At 35.4% G+C, this 27,644-nt stretch overlaps 3 protein-coding genes and 1 long non-coding RNA gene across 7 annotated transcripts; 1 reads left to right on the forward strand and 3 right to left on the reverse strand.

The window, feature by feature from the left end:
• Positions 1–1,446: 1,446 nt before the first annotated feature.
• On the reverse strand, positions 1,447–6,658 carry LOC110630922 (DNA-(apurinic or apyrimidinic site) endonuclease). 2 transcript variants are annotated; one of them, XM_021778572.2, is made up of 9 exons: positions 6,333–6,656; positions 5,107–5,199; positions 4,628–4,772; positions 4,239–4,440; positions 3,539–3,617; positions 2,992–3,053; positions 2,598–2,684; positions 2,309–2,412; positions 1,447–1,661 (listed from the first exon to the last, which is right to left on the reverse strand). In XM_021778572.2, exons 1-9 carry the CDS (start codon positions 6,573–6,575, stop codon positions 1,588–1,590), a joined length of 1,089 nt encoding a protein of 362 aa, XP_021634264.1. In that variant the 5' UTR covers positions 6,576–6,656; the 3' UTR covers positions 1,447–1,587. The 2 variants fall into 2 exon arrangements, with proteins under 2 accessions (XP_021634264.1, XP_043805958.1); XM_043950023.1 differs by lacking the exon at positions 1,447–1,661 and adding an exon at positions 1,802–2,032 and having other exon boundaries at positions 6,333–6,658.
• A 913-nt stretch (positions 6,659–7,571) lies between these two features.
• LOC110599837 (MA3 DOMAIN-CONTAINING TRANSLATION REGULATORY FACTOR 3) lies at positions 7,572–14,064 on the reverse strand. 3 transcript variants are annotated; one of them, XM_043950048.1, is made up of 4 exons: positions 13,698–14,064; positions 12,977–13,249; positions 10,331–10,425; positions 7,572–9,742 (listed from the first exon to the last, which is right to left on the reverse strand). In XM_043950048.1, the coding sequence occupies exons 2-4, from the start codon at positions 13,215–13,217 to the stop codon at positions 7,946–7,948; spliced, it is 2,133 nt and encodes a 710-aa protein (XP_043805983.1). In that variant the 5' UTR covers positions 13,218–13,249; positions 13,698–14,064; the 3' UTR covers positions 7,572–7,945. The 3 variants fall into 3 exon arrangements, with proteins under 3 accessions (XP_043805983.1, XP_043805982.1, XP_043805984.1); XM_043950047.1 differs by having other exon boundaries at positions 12,977–13,253; XM_043950049.1 differs by lacking the exons at positions 12,977–13,249; positions 13,698–14,064 and adding an exon at positions 11,540–12,198.
• Positions 14,065–18,645: 4,581 nt separating this feature from the next.
• On the reverse strand, positions 18,646–19,568 carry LOC110600453. The gene is made up of 2 exons (XR_002485699.2): positions 19,195–19,568; positions 18,646–19,054 (listed from the first exon to the last, which is right to left on the reverse strand). It is a non-coding gene; the product is annotated as an uncharacterized LOC110600453 (long non-coding RNA).
• A 3,607-nt stretch (positions 19,569–23,175) lies between these two features.
• LOC110599838 (probable pectate lyase 5) lies at positions 23,176–25,053 on the forward strand. The gene is made up of 4 exons (XM_043950057.1): positions 23,176–23,337; positions 23,468–24,208; positions 24,299–24,437; positions 24,526–25,053. The coding sequence occupies exons 1-4, from the start codon at positions 23,234–23,236 to the stop codon at positions 24,745–24,747; spliced, it is 1,206 nt and encodes a 401-aa protein (XP_043805992.1). The 5' UTR covers positions 23,176–23,233; the 3' UTR covers positions 24,748–25,053.
• The last annotated feature ends 2,591 nt before the right edge of the window (positions 25,054–27,644 follow it).

Here is a 27,644-nt window from a genome sequence, read left to right on the forward strand (position 1 = left end):
TGATTAATAAACTCTTTTATATGCACTCAAATTAATTATGTAAATTATTTAGGAAACAATATTTACAGTTTATTATTATTTATCTCAATTAATTGCTACAATCTCAATAATCCTCTCTATTATTCTATCAATAAAAAATAGAATAAAATTGAAAAAATTAATTAATACTTGTTAAAATTCTCTAAGCAATAAAAAATTACATATAATCAATTCAATTATAACAAAAAAAAAAAGAGGCATGATACTATTAGCAAATGTAATTAAGCGAGGGCATATATATGTATACATAAAGGAAAAATAAATAAATAATTGCTAAAGCATTATTTTCATCTGATATAATTTATTTTGTAAAAAAATTAAATAAATTTTTATACAATAAAAGAAAATAAATTATTTTATTACAAGTGAAAATTTTAAATTAATAAAATTATGGTACATTTTTTTAATGGGGGTAAGATACAGAATTTTCATGCATTGGCGTAGCTGATTTATGAATAAAAAAGATAGATAATTTTTTAATTACATATGATTTTTAATGAATTTAAAATATAAATATGTAAATTCAATTTCTACAATAATATAGTTCCATTGTAGCGTAAGAAAAGAAAAGGAATTTTATTGTTTTTTATTTTTACATTGGGTTTGACCATTGATTTCTTCCATCTACAACACCACATATCCATCGCTACACATCACCATTCTATCATTGAAAACCATCAACACATCCGCAGTAATGAATTCTACTAGCTCTGCAACTCACAAGGCATAAAGCCAATTATTCCATTTGCTTGCTTTCCTCCCTCAGCTGTCAATCACTTCACACCGTATTTTTTTTTAATCGTTTTACGTTGTTTTATGTGAAAATTTCTTAGTTTGTACTTTTGATGTATATGATAGTTGAAAGGGCTGTTAGATTGGTTGGTTGAAATCATGAAATGGGTGGTTGGGCATTTTGTCTGATCTGAAATAGGAAGAAAGCAATTAATTGATTGTATGTTTAATTTCATCATTGAATACTTAATAATTATCCAAACAATTATTAATAAAATTTAACTGATGATCGATACAAAACGAATATCAAACTTATAACTACATTTTAAAGCACTCTACAATTTAAAAGTAGTTAGAATTAAGTTATTAGCTAGATAGCAGCTATCTGTAACAGTTATAAGCCATATCCTATCGGTAAATAAACTATCTCTTAATTCAGTTAGTCTTCTAAATAGTTCAATTTGATTGCTTATAATATACACTTTGAATCTTCATAATTTTTCCCGGTTTGATTCAGAACCGAATCAATTGCACGCCGTACCTGTGGTAGACCGCACCCAACGCGAGCAAGTTTATAATTATATACTTCCTTTGGGCACTAGAATTTCCGGGAGCATATGCGAGTGGTGGACCAACTTTCGGCATTCAAGTTCTAAAACAACGCAGTCACAGTGCTCGATGAAACCACAAGTCAGTAATTAAACAATAGACCCTTGGTCTCGTTAGCATCACAGCAACCACAAATACTACCTTGCAAGAGGTTCGATTTAATAAACTAGGAAATCAGATAAAAGCATCATGCCAAAAAAAAAAAGGTCAACCCTCGTTGGAATCAGAAATAGCTGGTGAAAGCTCAAGAGATACCGGACAGTGATCGCTTCCATAGAAACCTGCCAAGAATCCAAGATCAATTAGAGCTTCATCAGAGGACGATAATCAAGGAGTGAATGGATTCAAGAATACAACAATGCAAATTCCAAATTCGCTTGACATTAATCAAAGTTGTGTAGATATTTGAACCATTTCAATCAACAAGAAAACTTTACATGAATTACCCCATATTCCAATGTGCATATAACAAACTCATTTCCATGCCTCAACAGATAGAAAACTTGAAAGATATATCCTTTCAAGCATTTTAAGGTCAGGAAAATAATATATATACATCATCAGCCACAGATCCTTTACAAAGTTTAAGAACATTGGAGTGTAGAAGCAAAATTCCCCCTTGATGTGTTGTTGGAGATAGCCAAGCCAAGTCCTGCAGTTGTTTCGGAATGCAGTGATTACTAGTACAGGTTTCTGTATTCAACTCATTAATGGATTTTTCCTGTGTTTTCTGGGGCTATAGCTAGGAGTTTAAGGTCAAATATATATTTCTTGGTTCTTAGGGCCATAGCCTCAAGTTTCTGCTACTAGATCAAAGCCTCATTAGTCCTATTCATTAAATGGATTATAAAAGGGGTTTCTAACCTGTATTCAGCAGTGTAAATAATTTTCATGGCATAGGAAAGAAAAAGGACAAAAAAAATAGCACCTTGTAATTCAATGCCTTTCCCATGGATCTCACACGAAACAATCCTATCTTTGAATTTCTCTGAAACTATGAAATAATCAATTCGCATCCTTTTCCCTCGATACCTACAATGAAGCCACCCATCAGAAATATATTACTTGCCACTACAAGTACGCTAGTATCTGAAAGATCATAATGGCAGGATAAATTTTTATTGTTTAAAGACATCAATTGTTCATATTATAACATATTTATAGCAAACATTTCATATGTATCTAAATAGCTGATCCATATGATACTTATTTCGTACTTTCCAATGGGATTTCCAGACCATGAGAAGCCACGCTCCATGTCCTTCTCCTTGTGCAAATATCTATATGTATCTATCAGCTTTCCCCTAAAGCATCACCCAAAAACTTCAAACTTCATTAACAGAACAAATTAGGAAATATAAAGAGAAGTCTTTATTTCTGAGAAGAAGATGAATCTGCAAGGGTAAGGAGGTCAAGAAAAGAGAGTAAAAATAATGAAACGAGATCATCTTTAATCCCAACTCTTACAGCGAAAGATACTGTAACATGATTTGCCATTTGGAACTATTAACTGAACTCGATGTCCAAGGGCAAAAATCAGGTACAATTTATGATTTCAGCACTAATTTTCTAACTAAATTATAGGGGTACATGTTCAGTGGAAGCACTCACTCTCTCAGAATGGCACCAAAGCGCTTTCTCTCATTCAAGGTAAAGCCAGGCTGCCCACAATCCTGCAACAAGAGAAGGCAATGGTCAAAGCAACAGCTCTAATAAAGAGCATGCTAAACATTTGCAATATAAAGAATGCTAAGACTTTTAAAACAAATAACAGCCATAACCACATATGGGATGCACTCATACAAAGGAAAACCTGTACATGGCAACCACTGGACTCAAAAGCAACTCATTGCTAAAGGAATTGATCCAACACATCCATTCTTGCACTTAATATTTTGAAATTTGTGGAGGCTCCTTGCAGAATACAGGAGTTGTATTTCAGACTTTAAATGCTCAGTGCAAAGAAGCATTTCCATTTACAACAATTTCTCCTTGTATAATGCAGAAGATCTGATAGTAAACATCTGCTTTCATTTCCATATTTTATCTTTTCCCAATAATCCAGTGCTCAAAATGCAAGATTAACAATATCCTGCAGGTAGCAAAGTTTAAGCGAAACGAGATCATGCAAGTACGTGTTCAGACAAAATACTAACACCTCTTTGTTTGGAGGAACATAACCATTTTGCTTCGCACTGCTGAAAAATTCAGGGTGACTCACATCAACCTCTTCATGACTGCAAATTAGAAATCAAGTTTTAAGTATAAGATCATGGGAAAGAAAAAAATATTAAGCCTATTCCAAGGATTAGACACATAAAGCAGATCTTATTGCCAGAACAGTTTCTTACAAAGTCAAGAACAGTCTCTAAGAGTAGAGTATCTAATATAACACTAGAAAACACCATTTGATTCATCACATTTTGAAGAACCACTTGTTTGCAAGTCCGTGTAACACCTTACCTTTTTTTTCTATTGTTTTCTTTCTTTTTCTTTTTCAAAAAAATTTACTAATGATCATCTTCAGTTTCTTCACTTGAAAGATGTAGAGTATAAATGCACACTATCAATCCATCTAGTTTGTGGTGTTGGCATAAAGCAACTACTGGAGAAAATACTGAACACTAAGCACTACCGTCTTCATATAATTTCTTTTTTTATAAAAATGGCGTCCATGTATCAATAGTAAGGTCCTCCTCAGCTGATCGCTTACATCATGAATATCTTGAACTATACTATATGGTAAAACATGATGCAAGACAAAAAATAGAACATCATGCAAACAATTGAAAAGAGGTACAGCACAATCTAACTCCCTCTGCCAAAGGAATAAAGATATAAAGAAGGAAAATACAAACCTAACATTCAGATCACCACACCATATAAGAGGCTTATCTGATAATTGCACAACAAACTCTAGCATCCTTTTGTCCCATTTTCTTCTCCTTTGAAATGAGTTCTCCTCCTCTTTCCAGCCATTGTTTGGAACATATGTATTCAGTAAGCGAAATGTCTCAAACTCGGCCAAAATAACCCGGCCTTCTGGTTCATATTTTGAAGCTAATGGCAAAGAAAAACGTACAAGTGACTGTCACTTTTGTGCACATTTGAGAGGAGGAGAAACATGATGCATTTTCCATCAAACAGAGCTGTTATATCCGAATTATGATGAATGAACTTCCATTGTCCCTAAATGAGAAATATTTCATACTAAGTGCATGAACCATATAAATTTGAACCTAAGTACCTGTTCTGTCGAGAGAGAAAGAGACTTTCACTGGTTGATAATACTTCTTTACTAACAATGCAGTCCCTGCATACTTTGAATCTGCAAGGGACCACCAAACACGATAATTTCCAAATGGTGGATTGGAAAGAGCGCGCATCAATATCTGCATAAATTTGATGAAAATTATAATAGGTTATCCGTTAACATCAGAAACTTGAACTTTACACACATCAACTAAATGAAACTTTAACTTCACTATTATATGCCTTTCTTTAATAATATTTTATCCACAAAGCAAAGGTCAAAATTGTTATTCCAAAATTTCCTTAATTCCATCCAAACAATAGAGGAAAACATATTTCTCTTTATTTTCCCTCTATATTTTCCTTTCTCCCACCTTCCACTTTTCCAGACTTGGTGTTGTAAAATTTTTAGTAAACATAATATCATGATCTTCACAAAATTATCTCATGTATAGCAATAAGGACAAGAGTTACCTGCTTTTCCTCACGGGAAGAGCTTGTGTCATCTTTCACCTCTCCTGGGTTTTTAGGCATACCCTTCGAGCCAGCAGCAGGCATCCTTACTTCCTAATATTATTGTGCTATTAGACAGAGTTCACTTAGTTACTAGAGTTAACTCATTTGAGGATTAATATGGAAAAAAGAAAACTGATGCGACATCATATACGTTCAGAAATATGAATATCATTTTGTGATGACTAGTTTTAAGATGATAAATAATCATAACCTGCAAATGAAGCGTCCCATGAACTAACACAGAACATAGCAAAACAAAGTCTAGCAATATAAGGTTGTTTCTCTCCATTAATTCAGTTAAAAACAAAAGTTCACTTCATTTCTGCACCACCAATCCTGTGCATCTTGGACTTAACCTAATGTTTCATGATTATCTCTCAAGCAAAGCCAACTCCTGCACTGTATGAATGACTGAATGAATGAGTAGTTATTTGTTTTACACTCAAAATAACACAACTTCCTTTAATTTCCTTGGATAAAGACCCAGTTAACTCAATCTGAAAAATGTTGAACCCTTCAAATCAAGTCATAAAGAGGAAGATTGAAAGAAATAATTTCACCTAAACAGTAAGGCATTAGGGTATCAGAATTCGAAAACACTGCAATCCTCTTTGAGCCAACAATAGACTATGTCAGACATCTGCGCCGTTTAGATTATATCTAAGAGCAACTCAATCTCCAGAAACTCAAACAACAAAACTCAAGAGTGTATAGACTAACCCTTGTTTCCTTTCGACTCCATTGTACACAAAACTGCATTCATTTTCGCAAAGATATTGCTGACATAATTGTAACGGAAGGGGAAAACTTATACAATAAGCGGCTGCAAACCGGCAGTTTGCATTCTTTCTCCTTCACGCAGAAGCATATTACTTCAAATGCAAATAGGGGAAATTTGAAGCGGGAAAAGAAAAAGAAGAAGAAAAGAACACTGCAAACTCAAATAGAGAAACAAACATTTAGCACTTCAGCAGACAACCAAAAAAGTTCCCAACTGACACCGGCATTTCAATGCACATTTCCCCATTAAATACCCAACATGCGATTCACATTGAACACAAAATCAATATTCATAGACCCAATCCTCGAATAACAAGTTCTTTTACGCACATTTAACAAATTGGATCAAAATCCTATACATCATATCGTAACAAAATAGATGTGCAACAAAGAGAGAGAAGTACCTGTATGGCAATGACATCAGGGTCAAAGCTAGAGACGAACTTGGAGAACTCAGGCCAGTTGTTCTTGACTCGAAGAAGAAGGCTATTGGCGTTCCATGTAACAAACTTCAGTGGCTCTTTCTTCTTCTCACTTCCCGCTTCTGATGCAGTTGTCTCCCTTTCCTCATCATCTTCGTGTTTCGCAGAGAGCGTGGGCTTCTTTGCAGACCCGTCTTTCTCTATTGGCTTGAAAAAGCGCTTCATCGCAATTTCCAGTAGGACGGAAAGCTGTAGCCTGCAGCTGCCATGACTCTCCTCGCCTTAATAATTCCGAAGCAGAAAGGCCCATGAACTAATTTACGGTCAATTATGCCCTTCATGACTTATTTTTCAATTAAATAAATATTTTTTTGGTTTAATTTAATTATTCTATAAATATTCGGTTAGTTCCCTATGAAGTAAAATATAAAGGATCTATAAAAACAGTAAGTTAATGACATTTTCGTTATCCATTCTGAATTATTTTTGAATTAAATGCTTATTATTTTAAATAAAAAATTTAAATGGAAGGTTAGCGCTTCGGAATGGAATTAAGGACTTGCAATCATAAAATTTTCCTACTATAATTTTTGTACCTTTTATATATATATATATATTATTTTTTTATTACCTTTTTATTATATCCATTTTAAATATATTAAATTTTATAAAAAATATTTTTTAAAATTTATTAAAAATAAAATTATAATAATTCATTTATATATTATTATAATTTAATAATTAATTAATTAATTAATAATTTTAACAATATTTAAAATTAAAAATTTATTATGACACCCAAAATCAGAACGCTTGACATATATCTACAACACTTCAATTATCATAAAATTTTATCATTAATGGTCAATAACTCAATAATAATAATAATCATACATAATATAAAAATTATTAAAACTCACTTTATAATTTTCATATTTAAAAAAAAATCTTTCAAATTTAAATTAACCCAAAAATAATATAAAAAATACATACTATTTACTAAATAAAATATTTTCAAATTTTAAAATATCACAATTTTTATGGTAAAATTTAAAAGTACAAATATATAATCCACCATTTTTTTTAATAAGAATAAACATGTATGTTAGATGATGTGTATTGCCTTCTAAACCTACCATCTCATATAAATTGGAAAAAAATAAAATGCCCATCCCAACAAAACAATGAAAGTGAAGAGGATAACGAGAGGCCAGGCCAAAATGAAAATAGAAGCTAAAACCATTTAAGACATGACATGAGAAACTATCATCCTCCTAAACATCATATTGCATGTGATAACGAGCAGCATAGCATATCCTCCTCTTCAACATACTTCTCGACGCAGCATACTCCTAAAGCTATGTTAATAGTAATAAGAACGAACCAACTTTGTACACTGGCTGGGATCGCAACAATCTCCATCAGAGGACCACTGGGTTAAAAAAAATAAAAGGAACATAAGAACGAATTCAAACATCCCATATTCCATCTCTATCTATCCACCGTACAAGCAAAGGGAGGGACGTTTTGAACAGTACAAAGAGGTACTTGGCAACGACAGACATGAGAGAAGCTAATGGAAATATACGTTCATCTCAGGTAGCTGCTGCAACAGATGACCCAAAAGATGCTTGGAGCCAACCCTTCTTACTGGCATAATCCAAATAGAAACTGAATTTCTCCTCGGCATTTGGAATGTCAAGAGCCAGATCATCAAGCCCATCCTTTATGCGGGTGAAGCCTTTGGTCATCTGATTGATGGTAATCAGCCCTTCATTGAAACACTCTTCTAGCAGATCAAGCATCCTATCATTCTTCTTCTCCATAGCCATAACCAATGACTTCTTCACCACCTCATGATTAAAAAAGGGCATCCCTAGATCACGAATGCATTGGCAAGCCTCACTGACAACTCCCCCACTTTCATACTCCTCTAATAGCTTCTGTATCTTGTCTTTTGCATCCTCCACAGCCCACCCAGTCCCACCTCCCCAACACCTCAGGATCCTCTCACCTGCATGGCGTGCAGCAATAAGTGATCGAGCCATGTGCAGAGTCTCACTCCCACTGCAATTTGGTGGCAATTTGCTGCTTATCTCCTCTAGATTCAGTGGAACCAAGACATCATCTATTACGGCCCTTGCCAGAAAGAGAGCAAGCTCATTTGAAGCATCCAAAATGTCAAGTGCTGTATCTTCTGCAGATTCCAGAAGCATGACAAAGCCAGTAACAATATCTTCGGTTGAAAAAATCTCAATGTGAAGAGCTGAAAGCAAAACTGATGCCATTTCTTTCTCCCTGTTCTTCCTGTCCATAGCTAGGGTGATAAGTTTCTTCAGGAAAACTGGGTTAAACTCGGGCATGCCAAGATCTTCGAGACTTCGGATCAGTTCAGGAATGTCATCGGAGAGAAAATATTCATGTATTATTGTCACAACCTCCTCCTTGTATTGTCCCAATTTTTTACCTTCAGCTAGTACCTGCCCATCTTCAGTAGAGGACTTCAAGAAGGAAGCATCTAGCCATCCCTCAGCAATAGCTTTGGGAACAAGGGATTGAAACAAGCTTTTTGCAGATGGAATGTCAAGAGCAAGGTCATCAAGGCTCTCTGTTAGCCGTGCAAAACCTTTCATCATTTGACTGGAACTTATCAAGCCCTCCTCAGAAGCCTCCTTTAACAGCTTTAATATATGCGGTTCAGCAGATTGAATCTCCATGCCAAGAATTAAAGCCCGCTTGACAACCTCATGATGGAAAAATGATACCCCCAATTCCCTGATGCACCTACATGCCTCAAAAGCATCCCCATTCTCCACATATTCCCTCAACAGATCAGCAATTTTTTTCTTCACTTCCTCAACAGTGATGTGAGTGCTACCACCCCACCTCCTCTCCACAAGTTCAGCATGGTGTGGGGCTGAAAGATAACTCTTCTCAGCAGTTTGGAGAACCTGAAATCCCTTTGAGGACTCTGGAAGGGTCTTCTTTGCCCTAGTGAGGAAAGCAGGGGGAAGGATATCATCTACCACAGCACGAGCAACGAATAAAGCAAGAATGTCAACTGCATCCAATATGTCTACAGCAAGATCATCAGCAGATTCAAGCAGAATGACAAACCCATCCCTAATCTGGGATGGGCTGATTACAACAGCATATAGTCCAGACAGCAGAACAGAAGCCATTTCCTTCTCCTTATCATGCCTGTCCATGGCTATGGAAACGAGCCGTTTGATAAAGTAGGGATGATATTGACTTGAGCCAAGTTCTCTGAGATCAGATGCTGCCACTTCCACATCACCAGTACTAAAATACTCCTCTATTATGGAGACAACAGCCTTCTTATACTCATCTAAAGGGTCTGAAATAGTTGCTCCAACAAGCTGGTAGGGCTCCTGTTCAAAAGAAGGCAGAATAGCCACATATAATTTGATGGTCAAATTAATTGCCAAAAACTGTTTACAAGGCAGAGAGGGAGTGACAAAAAGGGTGGCAATTTTGGACAAGAAATGAACACAGCACAGAATTACTCGGTTTAGGTAGAGGTTTTTGTTAAATTTGGGCCGGGCTTAACTCATCCCAAAAGCTAGCTTAAGGGGGAGGAGTGCCTATGTCGCACATTACCCCTTTCCACAACCGATATGGGATTCAACACACCCCTCACGCTCAGAATTTTACTGGTGCGTGACATATTTATGGGAGGCCCATCATCGGATGGGGAGACTCTGATACCATATTAAATTTGGGTCAGACCTAACTCACCTCAAAAGCTAGCTAAAGGGGGAAGAGTGTCTATACTCGTATAAGGGACACATTACCCCTTTCCACAACCGACGTGAGATTCAACAATTTTTAATTTGTCACTATTGTGTCAACCCAATTGTCACATGAAAATTGTTTCATCTTTGCACGATTATCATCCATAGAACTCATATAAAATCAAAAATAGGAAGGAAAAATCAGATTGCAAAAATAACAATTACCTCTCCACTGTCATAGTTAGGGTCATTACGATCAATATGGGATTCGCCCTCAGTATCAAGCAGTTTTCCCCATGTGCCCTTGCCGCCCCCACCATCTGGCACCATTAATTGAAGAGGACAAAAATTAATGAGCATGTAACACACAGTAAGTTCAATTTCAAATGCAGTCCTACATAGAGAGTTCAACAAATACCAAGCATGAACAAGGAAATGGATTCAGCAAGTCAATCACCAATAAGCAAAGAAGAAGTGGACAAAACAGAGAACAATTGAATGGAACCACATGGCACCAGGCTCAGTCAACAAGAACAATGAACACATACTGCTTTCAATAACTTCATGAAGCCTGAATACCTACTGTTGTATTATTTATTCCACAAAAACATTATTTTCCCTATTTAACTTCTGTTAGTAAGATAACATTTTTTTTTGTCAGCAAAGGACCTTTCAACTAACCATTTTAAATATGTTGGTCTATCATTAAGCATCCAAGTGATAGTCTGAAAAGGCAACGCGCCTAGATTCCTCCAAAGTTTTCGCCCAGCTAAAACAAATCCTATTAGGCATTCTTATAGACATGATTATTTCCAAGACTGCAGTAACAAATATCCACTTGAAAGCTTGCAGAGTTACCATTAACTCTCCCTTTTTTTTATTTAAATTGGTTGTGATAAATAAAGATGCAGTTGAAGGAATACTTGAGTTACGAGGAATTGAAAGGAAAACAAAAAAAAAACAGGATAACCACACAAATCATGCACATAACATATAAAATATAACAATAGTATTTTCATGGTTAAAATGAATTTAAAAGATAACAAAATATCACAGAAACCACAATTATTGCCAGAAGAAAAAGGCTAAATAAATGAAGGGAAAAAATTCACAAACACACCTATATTGATTAAGCAATTTCAGACCTTTTCCCCCCACTTCATTTCAAACAATTGCACAAGAGTAATAAAAAATAGCAGAAAAGTGTTGCGTTAAAAAGGGGAACGTGGAGAAGTGCACAAAACAAGCATCTCAAAAATCTGTTCTTCACAGAAAAATCATGATCAAACATTTATGGGTCTGCACCAGAGCTGGTGTAATGCTATAATTAACACAGGATTTCAGAGAAACTTCTCCTTAATTTACTTCAAATGAAATAATTAAAGAACACATAGACTGCCAGGAAGGCATGGATATTCATACATGACACTTAACTGATGGCAATCACATGCATCAGGCCATTCGCTAGCAGTGTTGTAAAAGGTGCGCCTGAGCCACAAAGCACACTGGCGCCTTGGGTGGTGCCAGGCGGGTGCCGTGCCTGAGGGGCGCGCCTGGTGTAGTGATGCTAGTCGTTGGAACAAGAAAAAAAAAAAAAAAAGAAGAAGGAGAAGTAGAATAAGGTGTAGTGATTCTAGTCGTTGAAATCCAAACTCAGGGATGGCTAGATGCAAATCCAGGTTCTTTCTTTTATTCTTTCTTCTTCTTCTTCTTCTTCTCCTTCTCACCTTGCTTTTCTGCTTTTTCTTGAAAAACATTATCTGGATTTTTTTACTTTCTTCTCCTCTCTTTCTTCTTTCTTCCTTCTTCTCTTCTCTTTCTTCTTTCCCTTCCACTCCTTGAAAACAATCTGCTCACCCTGTTTTTTTGCTTCTTGATGTCGTGGTTTCCTCTGCTTTTTGGTTTCTCAAGTCTTTGTAAGTGTGGGCTTTTCTTTGCTTCTATAGTTCACAAATCTTAATATGCATAGGTGCCACTTGTAATATAAAAACATGCAGAAGTGTGTAACCAGCTGAAATTACTAATAAATTCTCGCTTTTCATGTATTTTTAATTCTTTTTATGAATTAAATGTTAAAATTATTTTTATATTAAATATATAGTTCATAATAAGTTAATAAAATTCATTTAAATAATCTGAAAATTAAATACAAAGTACACATAAAATTTTAATTCATTAGGCAGCAAGCTTCACTTGATTAGTGGCTTGCATAGGATAGAAAGTATGATGTCTAAAAAATCTACAGCCACCTAGAAATAAAATGAGTCTATTTAATCAAAAGTTGAGATTATTATCCAACCATAACATATTAGAAGCTCCATAGAATACAAACCCAAGAAGTTATCACTAATATCGTAACGGACACAAAGATAAAATATCTTTTCGAAAGCATATAGGGCGAACATCATGGAAACATATAAATAGCTAAATCATAGTGGAGTATCCATTGGGAATAAAATTAGGTAGTACCATACTCATCACTAGACATTATCATTAGTAACCTCTTACAATAAAGATTTAAGGTAATGCACTTAGAACCAAGTTAAATTTGTTATAAGCCCATCATAAAACATTATAGTGAATAATTTAACATGTTCTCAAACAACTCAACCACCAAGCTAGGAGACTCACAACCATATTAAGTTCATATTTACATTCTGTATAACCCTTCTACTGTATTAGAACTTGTATCCTGCTGCTTATGGAAGGTCGAATTTTTAACCAATATACTTTTCATCCAGTTCACACGTGCAATAAATTTAGAATGTTGAACTAGCAAAGCATAAAACCATAAGACTGCACAAAATACCAAGTTCATAGAATCAAAGCAAAGAAAGAGCTCAAATCTGAATAAGATCCAGACATACTCACCCTTTTTCACACGCACAAGCTTGCCTGAATGAGACCTTCGGACGTGCCTCACTGCCATCCCAGCATTTGTTGCCTTGCCAGCAGTTGGAGCTTTTATGTGATGCTCAGAAAGCAACATTGACGGAGATTTTGGGGAGGATGACAAGCTCTTTGGTGGTGATGACAAATTGTCCACATTTAAACTTGCTATTTTCAACATTTCCCTCTGCTCATCCGTCAGAAATCCCTCACCAGAGGCCATTCACACAGCCAATTCTCTAGTCTCACTAAATCCTAACTAGAAAAAGAAAAATAAATTAAATTGTCGGAATCATCCAGTCATTCAAGGGCCTAGGTAATTAAAAAACAGAACAGTGCCAGCATGATAATTAAGAATAAGTTCAACCAAAAAGAGAAGACCAACAGATATAGCTCCCAGCACAAGCAAACTAGTGAATTGTTTACCATTAATGGCGAGAAGTGTAAATTGTGAGCTACCTATAAAAGATTGCAAACTCTTTAAAACAGTAAAAAAAAGTTTTCAAAAATACTCTCCATCTTATAAGCATAAAAATCACACACTGATAATAAATTGTCCAGCAAAAGATACTTCGATTCATAAAATATCAATGTTCAGGCCTAAGATTCAAAAGCTTATTTCCTTTGCATTTCTCTCCTATTCCGAGCAACCAACCAAACCATCACTACAATAAACACAATACACGAGAAATAGAGAGAGAACCTGCAGACGAACAATAGCACACTTGCGGAGTATTCAATCGAGAAACCCGAATCCGACACTTCTGTGCTTGGCCCGGATCTCGAGCCAAGGCAAGAGAAGCAATCGGATCTCCCAAAACGGGGCAAACGATCCGAATCGAAATGACAAAGAAAGGGAAGAAGTATGTAAGATTGAATCTAAAAACCCTAGATCAAAAGGACCTCCGGGTTCGATAGAACCGTGGATCCCGAATTCAGATATTGTTTCTATAGGTCCGTAAGTGTCTGTATGTGTTAAAAAAGGAGAATAAAGAACAAGAGCAAAAAGGCAGAGAAACGGATGAGAACGAAAAGGGGATAGGAGGAAGGAACTATTTATATGGAGGCTGCGGTTACGGATACACGTCAAGGAGGAATTGGGTATATCTTCCCTTTGCGAGTCCACGTGGCAATTGGCAGTACTGGGTGTTGCCTGTCTTGTGCTTCCACCCGGCAGATTGGCAACCGGTTTAGGGTTTTTGGTTTTCTCCGGATAATTTGATTTACCAAAATATCCTCTCTTTACCAATCCTTGGAGACCAATTGCTTGGCAAGAAAAATGAAACCATCATGGGCAATGAAGGAAATATGATCATGTTCCGGAATGTAAAACCATTTTGGTTTTCCTGCAGTAAACCAGATTACGAGAAACGGTATGTCAAAATTAAAAGTATAATGCATTTTTACTTTTTTTTCTTTCAGTTATAACCAGTGATATATATTACACTTCACTCAAAATTCTCTGTACTTTTAAGCGCAATTAATTTACCCAATTTTATACTAAAAACATTTAGATCATTATATTTCAGTTTCAACTACCAAATCTTAGATTCGGACACAACCCATCTGCTAAACTTTTTAAAACATGTCATTTCAATTCCCAAACTTAACCATCCAAGAAAGAAAAATAGTTTTCTCGTGAATTTCATTAATCGAAATCTTGATATATACATGTATAACAAACAAGCCAAAAATTTAAGATGTCTTTCTCAGCTCGCAATGGTCCAAGTTCAGTCAATCACCCGTCTGCGTCTCTTAATTCTATTCTCTAAAATTAAAAACAATAATAATAATAATAATAATAAAACTCTGATATCATCTATAAAATGACTCTAGATGCATTTTCCGTCTGTCAAGTACAAGCAAGAATTTGCAACAGAAATTCAAACTCTATTGGAACCACGCATTTGAAAGAAGATATCCTCCCCCATTGCTGGCCTCGGTCCAACTGCTAAATTTGATACATTTCATCCTGACATTTCCTATCTCGAGTACAAACAAATAACAACCACAGTTACTGCCGATCTCAAGCACTTCACCCCATTCACAACAGAAATCTCACAACTCTATTTAAAGTAGAATTGGAAAGTGGCTAATAACATGTAAATTGCTATAAAGCTTCCCTTTATGTATGGAGTTGAAGATACCAAGTTGACAGTATTAGAGTTTGTTGGGCCTCTGCGGCAGCAGAAGATTATAGAACTTCTCACACAGAAAAAAATTCTTTCCCTTGCTACCAACAGCTTTCTTCCAACCACCATTTATAATTTTCTCGTGGTAATCACTTCCAGTATAATGAGGAACAGGTATTAGACATGCATAATCAACACTGCCTTCATTCCAATCAACTCCCGAAAGTTTATGTGCAAGAACATAACCAGCTGCATTCATGTATAGTGCAGTCTCTACAATGGTTATTCTGTTACTACTAACCTTCATCTCCTTGCTATTAATTACAAAAAGTCTTGTGCTTTAGCAATCAACTATTAAATAAAGATAGTAACTTAAATCATAAAAATATTAAGAAAGTAATTGTAATAGAAAAAAGGGAATTAAATTTAGTATAATAAGATAATAATTACTCTTTGTGGAATGCCATGTGACAACATCATGAAAAACAATGACATGTCAATATATGGGGAATACTTGCATGCTGTATACATATATACATACATATATACGTATATATATATACATATATATATATATATAGAGAGAGAGAGAGAGAGAAATAAGGAAGCTACTTGCATGACCATGGGTGTGAACCATTGAAGTCTAAAAATTTTTTTAAAAACATCCGACCGTTAGGCCTTGACCATGGAATGTTGTAATAAATATAGAGTGAAGCACAAAGTAATTAAATGATGTCCATAATCCTTATATACGTGCCTTGATACAAAATATGGTAGTTGGATTGAAGGCCAAGCTGGAAGATGCTAATGCCATTTTCCTTACCTGTGGATGTTCTGTTACAAGTTTGCGCAAGACAGCTTTCTTCATTGAATTTAATTGCTCGACTAACCCTGATATTATCAACTTTGAAACAGCATATGTCAGTGAAAAATCATTGGCTGCATAACAGAGCACATCTAGCTTAAAATCCAAGGCTAGTAAGTCTAGTTACTTCCAGAGATGTAATCAAAGGTCAATTTTCTAACGGAAGGAGTTGAAAGATTGATGTCTATTGTGAAATTGTGTAGGTTACGACAATTACATATATTCCAGATGCACTAAACATATATTAATCTTAACAGTTTGTGTTTGAGGTTAAAGATAATATCTGGAAAATATTGTGCAACAGGTACCTTGAATTTTGAGGACTTATCTAATCTATTACCTAGAATAGTCACTAGGATTAAAAATTTTCGGAAGAACAAAAGGTGAATGGTACGAACATTTGCAAGAGTTGATTATGAAAGCAATGCAAGAAAAACTTCCAAATAGAGATGGAACCATGTTAAACTCTTACATACCTCCAAGATGCAACTTATGGCACGATATATGCTTTATTTTACCTCTGCAGTAATTACTTTCGAAGAAAATTTGCTTTTCAAACAAAAGCCTCTGCAAGTTAATGTTTTTGCATCAAAATCTTGAGAAGCTGCTTTACCTAAGAGTTTGATATCTAAGAGATCTATGTTGAAAGCCAATTCTCCACCACAAAGAATGATAGGTTCAGGCACATTACTCTTTGCTTAATTTCTCAAGCAAGAATACAACCTGTGGATCTTTGAGTTGGTAATAGTCGCTTCAGTTGCACGCAAGTACATCTTCTCTGCATCTAAGAGACAGTGATCCAACCAAATTGATCGAGGACAATTAGACCCTAAAAACAAAATAGGCCTGCAAAATACTATCAAATTAACCAGCAGAAAAAGTTATGGAAATGAAGTTGTTGAGAAAATAGATGGGACGTAACCCCATCAAAAATTAGCTCAAAGGAGAGGATTGTCCAATTCTTATTGTTTAGTATTAAATTCATATCCCAACCACCATGCACAACACACCCCCTCATAGCCAGTCATGAACATTTGGAGAGTGAAATTTGCAAGTATAAACATCTGCAGATGGCCCAACACCAAAGGACAAGCTGTAGACCCTGTTGAGAAAACGGACTTAGCCTAACTCTATACCAAAAGCTAGTTCCGGGAGGATGGGGATGGTCCAAGTCCTTGTATTTAGCATTAAATCTATATTATAAACCAACATGGGACAGCATAAGTCTTCATCCTACAGAATTTAAGTCATCCATGTGACCTCTACCAGGGTAACATTATCCTTCAAATCACCATCAGTCATATCACTTCATCAACCATTCCAACCCACAATCTCTTCAGCTCATCCTCCTGTTCTCTGCTGGCTTCTTCTTGCATTAAGCCAGTACTTGTTATGCATATTAATTGCGCACTCAATTTATTGTCTTTTCTTGTAATGCATCCATCCAAGTTAACAGGTTTATTTTGACCACACTTACTGTATTAGGCGTATGGTTTAAGGCTCCTTTTTTTGATACTTCTAAGTTCTCTTGTCAGTTTTGATGCCCATACATGTTGATTCCATCTTCCATATAAAAGGACTAGCAGATACTACATCACAATAACAACATTCCAAATTTTTGAGAATAATCATAATGGGGGAAAGCATTTTTTTTTTTCTCTTCATGTCCATATTGATTACTTGAAGCTCCTGACAGCTTAAATACCAACAGCAGTTATACGTGCTAAACTAACTACATGTACAAGGTAGAGCCATTCCCAAATGCCAACCCAAACCTTGAAATGATATCATAAAACTTAGGCTACATTTGTTGGACAAAATAATATGGATTAGGAAAATATTTTCTAAATATTTTTTAATAAAATAACTTATTTTTATTATTTAATTTTAACTTAAAAAATAAAATATATTAATAATTTTATATAGAGAGATATTAATAAAATTCTCAAAATTGATAAAATGATAATTTTTTTTAAAAGGGAGAAAATTATTTTTCTTAAAATAGTTTTTTTCTGTTAATAAAAAAAATACTTTCTGCTAAAAAATTTAAAAAATATTTTCCTGAAAATATTTTCTATAAAGCAAACACAGCCTTAAGAAGCATTTATCCACTTAACATTTTCTAACTCCTAAGGTCCATTTAAAGGGAACATGAAAAGTACCTAAGCCCACCATAACCTATATGTTGGTTACAGCCTTTGGTTAATTCAGAAAAAGATATACCACCAGAGTATCCACATATTTAGTTTAATTGTTGGATTCATCTTATAATTGAAAAGCCTCATAAGCATTATCTCATAATCTATCAATCAAGTATTTTTTATTGTGACTATATTACTCTTCAAAAATTTATTAATTATAATTTTATAAATTAAAAATTTTATCAATAAATTATTTAAAATTATAAGACATAATAAATAAATTAAAAATACTATAAATAATAACTATATAATAGTTGTAATATTTTTTTTAAATTTATAATATTCATTATTATATTATAGAAATTATGTATATGTATGACTTTTTAAGTGTTATATATATTGTATAACAAATTAATAAATTAATATTTATTTATTAATATAATAAATGGTATATATCCTTATTATTCTTCCTACATATCAAAAGTAACAATTAGTTATAATTTACTAAAAGTATAAGATAATTAATTAGAATCAGCTATCTGGTTATCACTATCAGGAACAGCTGTTATATACAAGAGTTAAACAGGCCCTGAGACTCACCAGGTGGATTGCCTATGGAATACAAAATTGCACATTGATCGGAAGCTGATAACAAATCAAACAACCTCTCTCCAAACATACTCCTCGGGATGATCTTCGTAAACAACAGAAGCAGGAGATACAATGCTCGTTGAATTTCCACTCGTCGAGACAAAAAGTTGAACATGGCTATTATCCAAATCCGCAACTGCTCAGAGAGAAGTTTTCTCAATTGAAGAGCAGCGTCAATAGCCTCACGAGCAGTTTTTTTCTAAATCAAAGATCCCAGCAATTAATGCTCCAATCGCATCGAATCCTCTCAATATTAGCGCTCCAATATCTTCTGCTCAATAACAACAAAACGATTCAGCATCCGCTCCATTACATAACAGAAAAAACAAATACGACATAAAATACTAGAAACACTAAAGTTCATAGTTAAATACATTCACTCGTTTTCTCGGGAACCAAACGAAAACTTACCTGATTCTTTGTTGTAATCTGGTAAGGAAGAAGTTTACGGGTAGTGGATACATCTGAAGGTGGAGGCGATTATGATAGGCGCGGGAAAATAGGGATCCAGTCAGCCATCGGAGAGCCGCTTCCTTTGTGGTGATAACTGGTATGTAGGTTGGGGAGCAGAACTCTCACTATTGTGTCCTGGGGACGTTCTCCATGGACCATGGCTGGTTCTCCGCTAAAACGACGATCTTGGCTTGCGTTTGATCACTTTGAGAGTTGAGAGTTGCGAGTTGCAGGCTGCAGGCCTGCAGTGGTTGTTTGTTGGACAATACAACTTGGGCCTAATAAGCTTTCAGCCAGTTGGTATTCTGGCCCAACCCCAAGAAGCTATTCTTTAAATCAACTTTTTAATTTTTTAGACGAAAAACTAACGCTTTGATTGGCAGACTATTTTAAATTAACTCTAATAAACTACACTTTTCTTATCAGTCCTGCCAGTGCCAGGTGACGCTCCACCTATCTTTTATGATATTAAATTGGCTATATCTCTAGGGTTAATATTTCTCCAATGTGATATAGACTCTTATATTTTATATTCTGTAATTAAAGATTCTACTCGTTCAATACTTTAAAAAATTTGGACATTAATAGAATTTTATAGAAATACAATCTTTTTTTTGCAGTTAAAAAAAACTAACACTTTCTAAAATATAATTTTATAGAATATGATTTCTCATAATTTTTAGATGATTTGCTCGCTATTATATGAAGCTAGGCCCAAGAAGTAACATTTGTATTGCTTTTTATTATGCCCAATATAGTTCAAAGGCTTGAATTGGGTTTATCAAAAGCCTCAAAGGCGTATTTGAGAGTTCTGTAGACAGCCAGTTAGGCCGAATAAGAAGGAAAGCTTTGAGCCTTGAATAGAAAAGGAAACAAGTCTATACTAATACAACCATCTTCTATCATGCAATGCCTGAGCTTTTGTTTGTGAGTTCTTTAAAGTAATTATAGATTTTTTTACGTTTTAAACTTTAAACTTATATTTGAGACGGTTAATTTTTAAAAATTCACAAAACTTTCAAAATTTTCGATTCAAATTTTCTTAAAAAATCTCTAAATAACTTTGAAAAAGAAACTTGCTTTTCTGAATTAATAAAAAATTTATAAATATGTAAAAAAATAAAAAATCTTAACTTTATGTTAAAAAAAAATATTTTACTCTAAATTAAAGTGTACCTAACACAAAAAAAAAAGGGAAAAAAAAAAGAGGAAAGGGAATTGCAGGCAAGTCGTAATTATGGAGAGGTTTGAACTTAACTCGCCGTGTATTTTGTTGGATTAAAGTGAAATCTGCTGTCAAATCTGGCCGCTATGAACTGAAAATGATGAGACCTATAATACAAAAAAGAAAAAGTTACCTTCATTGAAATTTAATACCCACCCACGTGAAACCAAATCATCACATCCCATGTGTTATCCTAGCATTGTGAAATATCACATTTTTCCATTAAACCCAAAAAATAAAAAATAAATAAATCTCCGCATGGTGTATAAAACCATTATGACACACAATACATTATCCAATATTTAGTGGTTAAGCATTGATTGTAATTAGCATCTGTGTTATATCCTTAATCATCCTTTTTTAATAATGATTTGCAAAGCTCAAGTGATATCCAAAAGTTCCCCATGCAAGTTTTGGCTGTGATGATCAAATCAAAGAGACGGATCACACACAGTTGAAATTGGTTGATGATGTAGCTCTCTGTCTGCAAATTGTTAATATGGAGCTTATCACGAATAATATTATGGATCCCTGTCCTTTCAACCCAACAAATGATGTTTTGTTAAGCTTTTTCATGTATTTTCAGCTGATTGGTTGCTGTTGGGCCACTCTCTCCACCCTCCACCTAGACAATCTTCATCCTCATGTCTCATATCACGTATAGTATTTCTTCATAATAATATGGGTTGGGTGGTCAAGCCTTATCAATAAACCAACAATTTTGGATGATCTTGAGACAGCTTTGTGAAGAAATCGGAGTCATTAATGGCTTCAACAAAAAGTTAGAAGTTAGGCCATCGTGTGGTCTGGTTTGAATCTCGAACCAGATTGGAATTTAGTCATTTAATCAGTTTCAATTTTTGAATCGAGTAAAAATTATTCTTTTTTTTTAATTAAAATTAAAATTGATTGATTTAAACTTGCAATTTAATTCGATTATCGGATTTTTTTTCATAAAGGGTATTTATATAATTAATATCACATTGTATAATAATATATATTTGTAAGTTAAATTAAAATGTCGGTAGCACTACAAAGTGTTTTACAACTAATCTCCAATTTCTCAAATTCTACGTGCTAAAGAGAAAATCCATTGGGTGGGAGAATATCCCATGTGGCAATGTCTATGAGTACCACGTGTTGAGTGGATGAGAGGTGTTGCCAGGTAGCTGTCACTCGCACGTCCCCGTCCACCAATCCAAAAGTCTATTAAAGAATATTACTAAGAGGAATTTTAAAAAAAAGCAACTAACTGAGCAGCCCTTTTATTTTCGATCTACTTCTATCTACACTAACTGCTTAACAAGGACTCTCACGTTACTTTGCTCCAATTTTCAAACTTTTTTCTCTGAAAAGTTGTTGATTATCGGAGATCAATGGCTACCTTCTCCCTCCAAATCCATATTCAACGGTCCAAATTCCTCTGGCTAGACAACAGAATCACATAAGATAGCGAATCAAAATCCCTCCATGTGAAGACGTTGCTTTCAGCCATACAAAAACCCCAAGTCAGCAAATCAACGGATCCTACGGCCTCTATCTCTCTCTAGCGGCCCATGTGTCATGCGCTTGTCGTAGAAAAGTTGGAGGCGCCAATCAAAAGAGGTGGCCTTTTGACATGTCCCTGCTTGTTTACAAATTTCGCCGGAGTTTGCGGCCAGGAAAAATTTAGTCCCGAGCGAAAATTCAGAGAAATTAAAAAGGCATACTGAACCTACGGATGTTTTAGGAGGGCAAAAGCATGTGGTGATGCGGCTTTGATTTTTGGTTCAGCCTATCTTCAATTAAATTTATTTTTCTTATTTATGGTATATTCTTTTTCAAATTATTGCAAAATAAAATATCGGTATCAATTTGATATACAGAGGGTTTTTTTTTTTCCTCTTGAGTTTCCTTCTATTATTAGGGTTTCCACATAATTAAAATATGAAGACTCTATTTTATCTCTTTTAAATTAATTTTCAAAATAAAAAAAAAATGAATTCTTTCATATAAGATTTAGTAGAAATCATTTATAAATAAAAATGGCATAACCATCTTATGCCAAAAGGAATTTCTAAATATAAAAAATTGTAAAAATAAAATAAAATCAATTGAATTGAATTGAATTTTATAAAAAGATGTAATTTTAAAATAAGGTGAATGTATTATTAAATATTATAATTAAATAAAATATTATTTAAATTGAATTATTGCAATTAAGAGGACGAAAAGGTTGAATCTAATTATTGATAATCAAGATCTTAACATTTCATGTTGGCAACTACCAAAGGGTAGGGGCCCATAAAAGCAAACAACTTATTGTGCTACTTGTAGTAGAAAATGGCAACTAACTGCCTACATGCCCAGCAGGTTCCAGTTTACTGTTAATTATTAGCAAGGGGTAATAATAACAGGCGGATTCAATATGTAGGTTGTAAATTGAAAATATCTATCTAGTTACTTTTTTAATATTTGTCAAATATTTTTCATTTTATTGATTAAAAAATATTTATTATATTTTCTTACTTCTTAATTGATTATTAATTATTATATTTTATCAGTAAAAAAACGGAGAGTATGAGTCTCATTTGTCAATGTCAAGGGCAAAGCCATTGTTCAACTGCCAAAACTTCCTAACGACAGGGAATCCCGTAAATCCAAAAATCACGGAGGCACCTGGGTCCCACATGCCCCATTCTTTTTCTACTTTATATACAGTTATCGTCTCCCTCCAATTGCCCACTCATTTCCCTCCCCTCTTCCCCACTCTAGACCACATAGGACTCACCAATGGCGCTCACTCATCTCTTTCTCTTTTCTCTCCTCACCATCCCTTCTCTCATTTCCTCTTCCCCAGTTCAGGACCCAGAGCTTGTAATTCACCAAGTCAACAGGTAACTAACCCTTGCTCAACCATTACAAAGCTTCAGTCTTTACTCTTGTCTGAACATGTACATTAATCCTACGTTGTCTGAAATGTGATGCATTTTCCTTTTTTTTTTTTTTTTTTTTGTGGCAATGCAGGGCCATTAATGCTTCGAGGAGGAACTTGGGCTATCTCTCTTGTGGAACCGGTAACCCAATTGATGATTGCTGGAGGTGCGACCCCAACTGGGAGAAGAACCGCCAGCGCCTGGCGGATTGTGCTATTGGGTTCGGTAAGAATGCCATTGGGGGAAGAGATGGAAGAATTTACGTTGTCACAGATTCCGGTGACGATGACCCTGTGAACCCTAAGCCAGGGACTCTGAGGCACGCTGTGATTCAAGACGAGCCATTGTGGATCATATTTGCTCGTGACATGACCATTCAGTTGAAGGAAGAGCTGATCATGAACTCGTTTAAGACCATCGATGGTAGAGGTGCTAGCGTCCACATTGCTGGTGGTCCGTGCATTACTATACAATATGTGACCAACATTATTATTCATGGACTGCACATACATGACTGCAAGCAAGGAGGGAATGCTTATGTGAGGGACTCACCACGGCACTATGGGTGGAGGACTATATCAGACGGTGATGGAGTGTCCATCTTTGGTGGTAGCCACGTATGGGTGGACCATAACTCATTGTCAAATTGTAATGATGGTCTAGTTGATGCAATTCATGGGTCCACAGCCATCACAATTTCAAACAATTTCATGACCCACCATGATAAAGTAATGTTACTGGGTCACAGCGATTCCTTTACTCAAGACAAGAACATGCAGGTCACCATAGCCTTCAATCACTTTGGCGAAGGGCTTGTGCAAAGGATGCCAAGGTAAGCAAAGTAATAGTAAATTTTACTAATTTGTGAATCTTTCGTGGACCTTTCAGCATAATAATTAATGTTTAATTTTCAAATTTGCAGGTGTAGGCATGGATATTTCCATGTGGTCAACAATGACTACACCCATTGGGAAATGTATGCCATTGGAGGTAGTGCAGCCCCAACCATTAACAGCCAAGGCAACAGATTTGTTGCACCTGATGATAGATTCAACAAAGAGGTAAAATTGCTCTTAACTGAATTAACTAACCCTTTTGAAACTTCTAAAATCCAAGAAATAACGAAAATATTGTGTATATCATATGCAGGTGACAAAATATGAGGATGCACCGGAAAGTGAATGGAAGAACTGGAATTGGAGGTCAGAGGGAGACCTGATGGTGAATGGTGCATTTTTCACAGCTTCGGGAGCAGGAGCCTCTTCAAGCTACGCTAAAGCATCAAGCTTGAGTGCTAGACCCTCTTCCCTTGTCGGTACCATAACGGTGGGAGCAGGCGCCCTTAGTTGCAAGAAAGGGTCTCGTTGCTGATTGTGTTAATTCGTCAGTGATTAATGATCACACTATTTCTTAATTACCAGTGAGATTTAATTAATTGTGTTGGACCATGGCTAGTTAGAAGGAGAGTAAGTCTCATGGGTTGGCCTCTTCCTTCTTTTTTGTATACTCGTTCTTATCCCTTCCTTTGTACCCTACCTTGATTATTACAACCTCGGCCTGTTACTCTTAGAACCGTTAAGGATTCTGCTTGAGAATCTTGATGGGCTTAGAGAAAACAAGTGCAGAAGTGTTGATAGTACAATATGTATATGATTGTCTATTCATGTTTAAGGTGTCCCTCTCTGTCTTTTACTCTGCTTATCTCTCGCACACAAATGGCAATAACTTTCGACGAATAATGAAAAAACCACCGAAATACCAATTGCAAGTGAAGACAGAAAAGAAAAGTCTCGAGTCTCAACCATATGTACGTTTAATGCAAGTGACTAATGCAAACAACAACCGCAAATTTTAAAGTTTGAAACAAGAAGCTTCATGTAGACAAAGTTCATTCCAAGACTGAAAGTTCATGCAAGAAGACGAAATACCCATTCAATCAACCTATTTATTTTCAATCTCAAATAGAAAGACAACCCTTGTTTAGTTTTTACATCTTACTTCATTTTTTTAAATCGCCATTATGCTCATGTATCGATGCATTTAAGTTCAAGAAACTTTAATAGCATACAACGAAAAAGGAAACACCCAAAGGTCAAACAAAATGGCTCCATTTTTTTGATTTTGGAGTAGCATGCATATAGATTTGTGGCGCGAGGAGAAAAGGAGGAAGAAGCACATGCAAGCCAGTTTTTAACTTCTTTTTATGGATTGGTCACTTGTTGGAATAAACCCTGGTTTCAACTGCATCTTTGACAAAGTTGCACACAATCCTCAACATAATACTTTTCATTCATGGCTTCCAGAACCCGCACATGCATTTCTCAATTCTCAAGTGGGCTATACTGAAGCATCCACTCATCTGGCTGTATTCATCTCCCTACCTCTACGTCGATGCATATTGTACTTTGTAATTGGTCCGTATGTGCCAGTATTAATTAGGACTGGAGAATTTGTTATCTTGCCACATAAGATGAACCGCCGACCAGGTGGGCGCTGATGCTGGAAGGCGACATTTGGATTTGAACTTTGCCACTCCCACTAATCCATGTGAGCATGATCCAGGCAAATGGTTTGTATTTGCATGGTAGAGACCAAAGAAGATCAGATAGGCCTTCTTTGGGTCCACTTAATGGGCGCTTAACCTTCTGGTTCTTGTTGTTCAAGTGGCCATGGATTGCACACGCAGGATCTCTACATTATCAGTTTAATTATTACCACAAACGAGTGCGAGCATACTTGAATCCTACTCGGTTGATGCACATGTTCTGCAGGCAAGATCATAAAAACCATTAAAACCTAACTGAGGCTTATTTAGACATAGCCGACAATCTCTTTGACAGATGTTGTATACCCTCCATGCATTTGGCCAGACAGTATAGTTAAGGTTAAACTAACATGATATCTTTCGCATTGGCTGTGTGTGTGAAAAGGGTTAGTTTTGGTTGTGAGGATTAGGCTAATTAATTTGATTAATGCAAAGAAGTTTAAGTTTAAATTCAATTTAAGGGATTTTGCTCAGTTAAGAGTAATGGACCAAGCCATGTGGCGTATAATTATTGGAAATTGACCTAGATGTAGTGTGACTAGGACATATAGAAAATGAGCCATCATCTGAAAACTAAAAGCAAAAGCTTGATCATGTGCGCCACGTGAGTGAGATTTTGACCTATCACCAAGCAATTCACAGAGCTAATCGCCCATATTGCGTGGCAAAGCTGATTAGATTGGAAATTGACTCATGGGTCTTTCACAATTTAATGGCCATCTGCTATGCCTAAAATCACAAAGTCGTAGCTCTGATTATTGCAAGCATCAGGGGTTGGGTTGAATATCTACTGCCATTTAATTCTTTAGCAATGGGGAAATGCTTTTCATTCAAAGTTGTCTCCAGACTTTGTGATTTTAGGCCAATACCATATTAATTCTGCTAGCCATGTAGCACATTGGTAAGAAAATGGATCTAAGAAGCTATACATTCAGACCAAAGTGTGTGTCCATGGTTTCCCTGGTTCTGGGGTTAGCCAAGGTTCTTGGACTTCCCAAGCATTTAATCCATTGTTGAATTCGGTTGCTTTAAAGTAATGGCATTGACTAGTTATTAGAGAGACAAGCTGGTACATTAGTAGATTGGCCTTTTTTATTATTATTATTTTCAGCTAAAGAGAAAAGAAAGATGAATTACAACTTGAAAACGTAGCAGATGCATAACAGTGACAGGGGATGAAGAAGCCCAGCATGCTGGATTTGTGTATGAATATGGCCTTGCACATTGCGCTTGAGAATAATGACGCAAAAGGCGGCTGCCATATTGGGCCTATAAGAGTCTGTTTGCATGCCTAGATTACCATATAATGAGAAAAGGCCCACAAGTCAAAAGCTAGTAGCTGAATAAGAAACTGTGATTGCTTGGGCCGCTCGCGGGTATGGCAGGCGGACACCAACACCTCGCCTAAACGAAAACGCACCGTTGCATCTTGCGGCCGCTTTTGGGTTCAAAAGCAAGATGGCCCAATAACAATATTTACACTGGCTCTTATTTATGTGCATGGGCTGGCTTGCCATCGTTGCATCTATCGCCTGTTACATTCTGTTTAAAATGAGTCGGAGTATAATAAGATCTTTTTAAGATATAATTTTATAAAGATAAGATTTTTCATAGTTTTTAAATTTTAATAATTTTTTATTATTTAATAAAAAGATAAGATGTATTAAAAGTTTTCAAAAATTATAAAATTTTTATTTTAAAATCTCTTATTCTCTCCTAAACA

Source organism: Manihot esculenta, chromosome 14 (assembly GCF_001659605.2).
Source record: "Manihot esculenta cultivar AM560-2 chromosome 14, M.esculenta_v8, whole genome shotgun sequence".
NCBI lineage: Eukaryota > Viridiplantae > Streptophyta > Magnoliopsida > Malpighiales > Euphorbiaceae > Manihot > Manihot esculenta.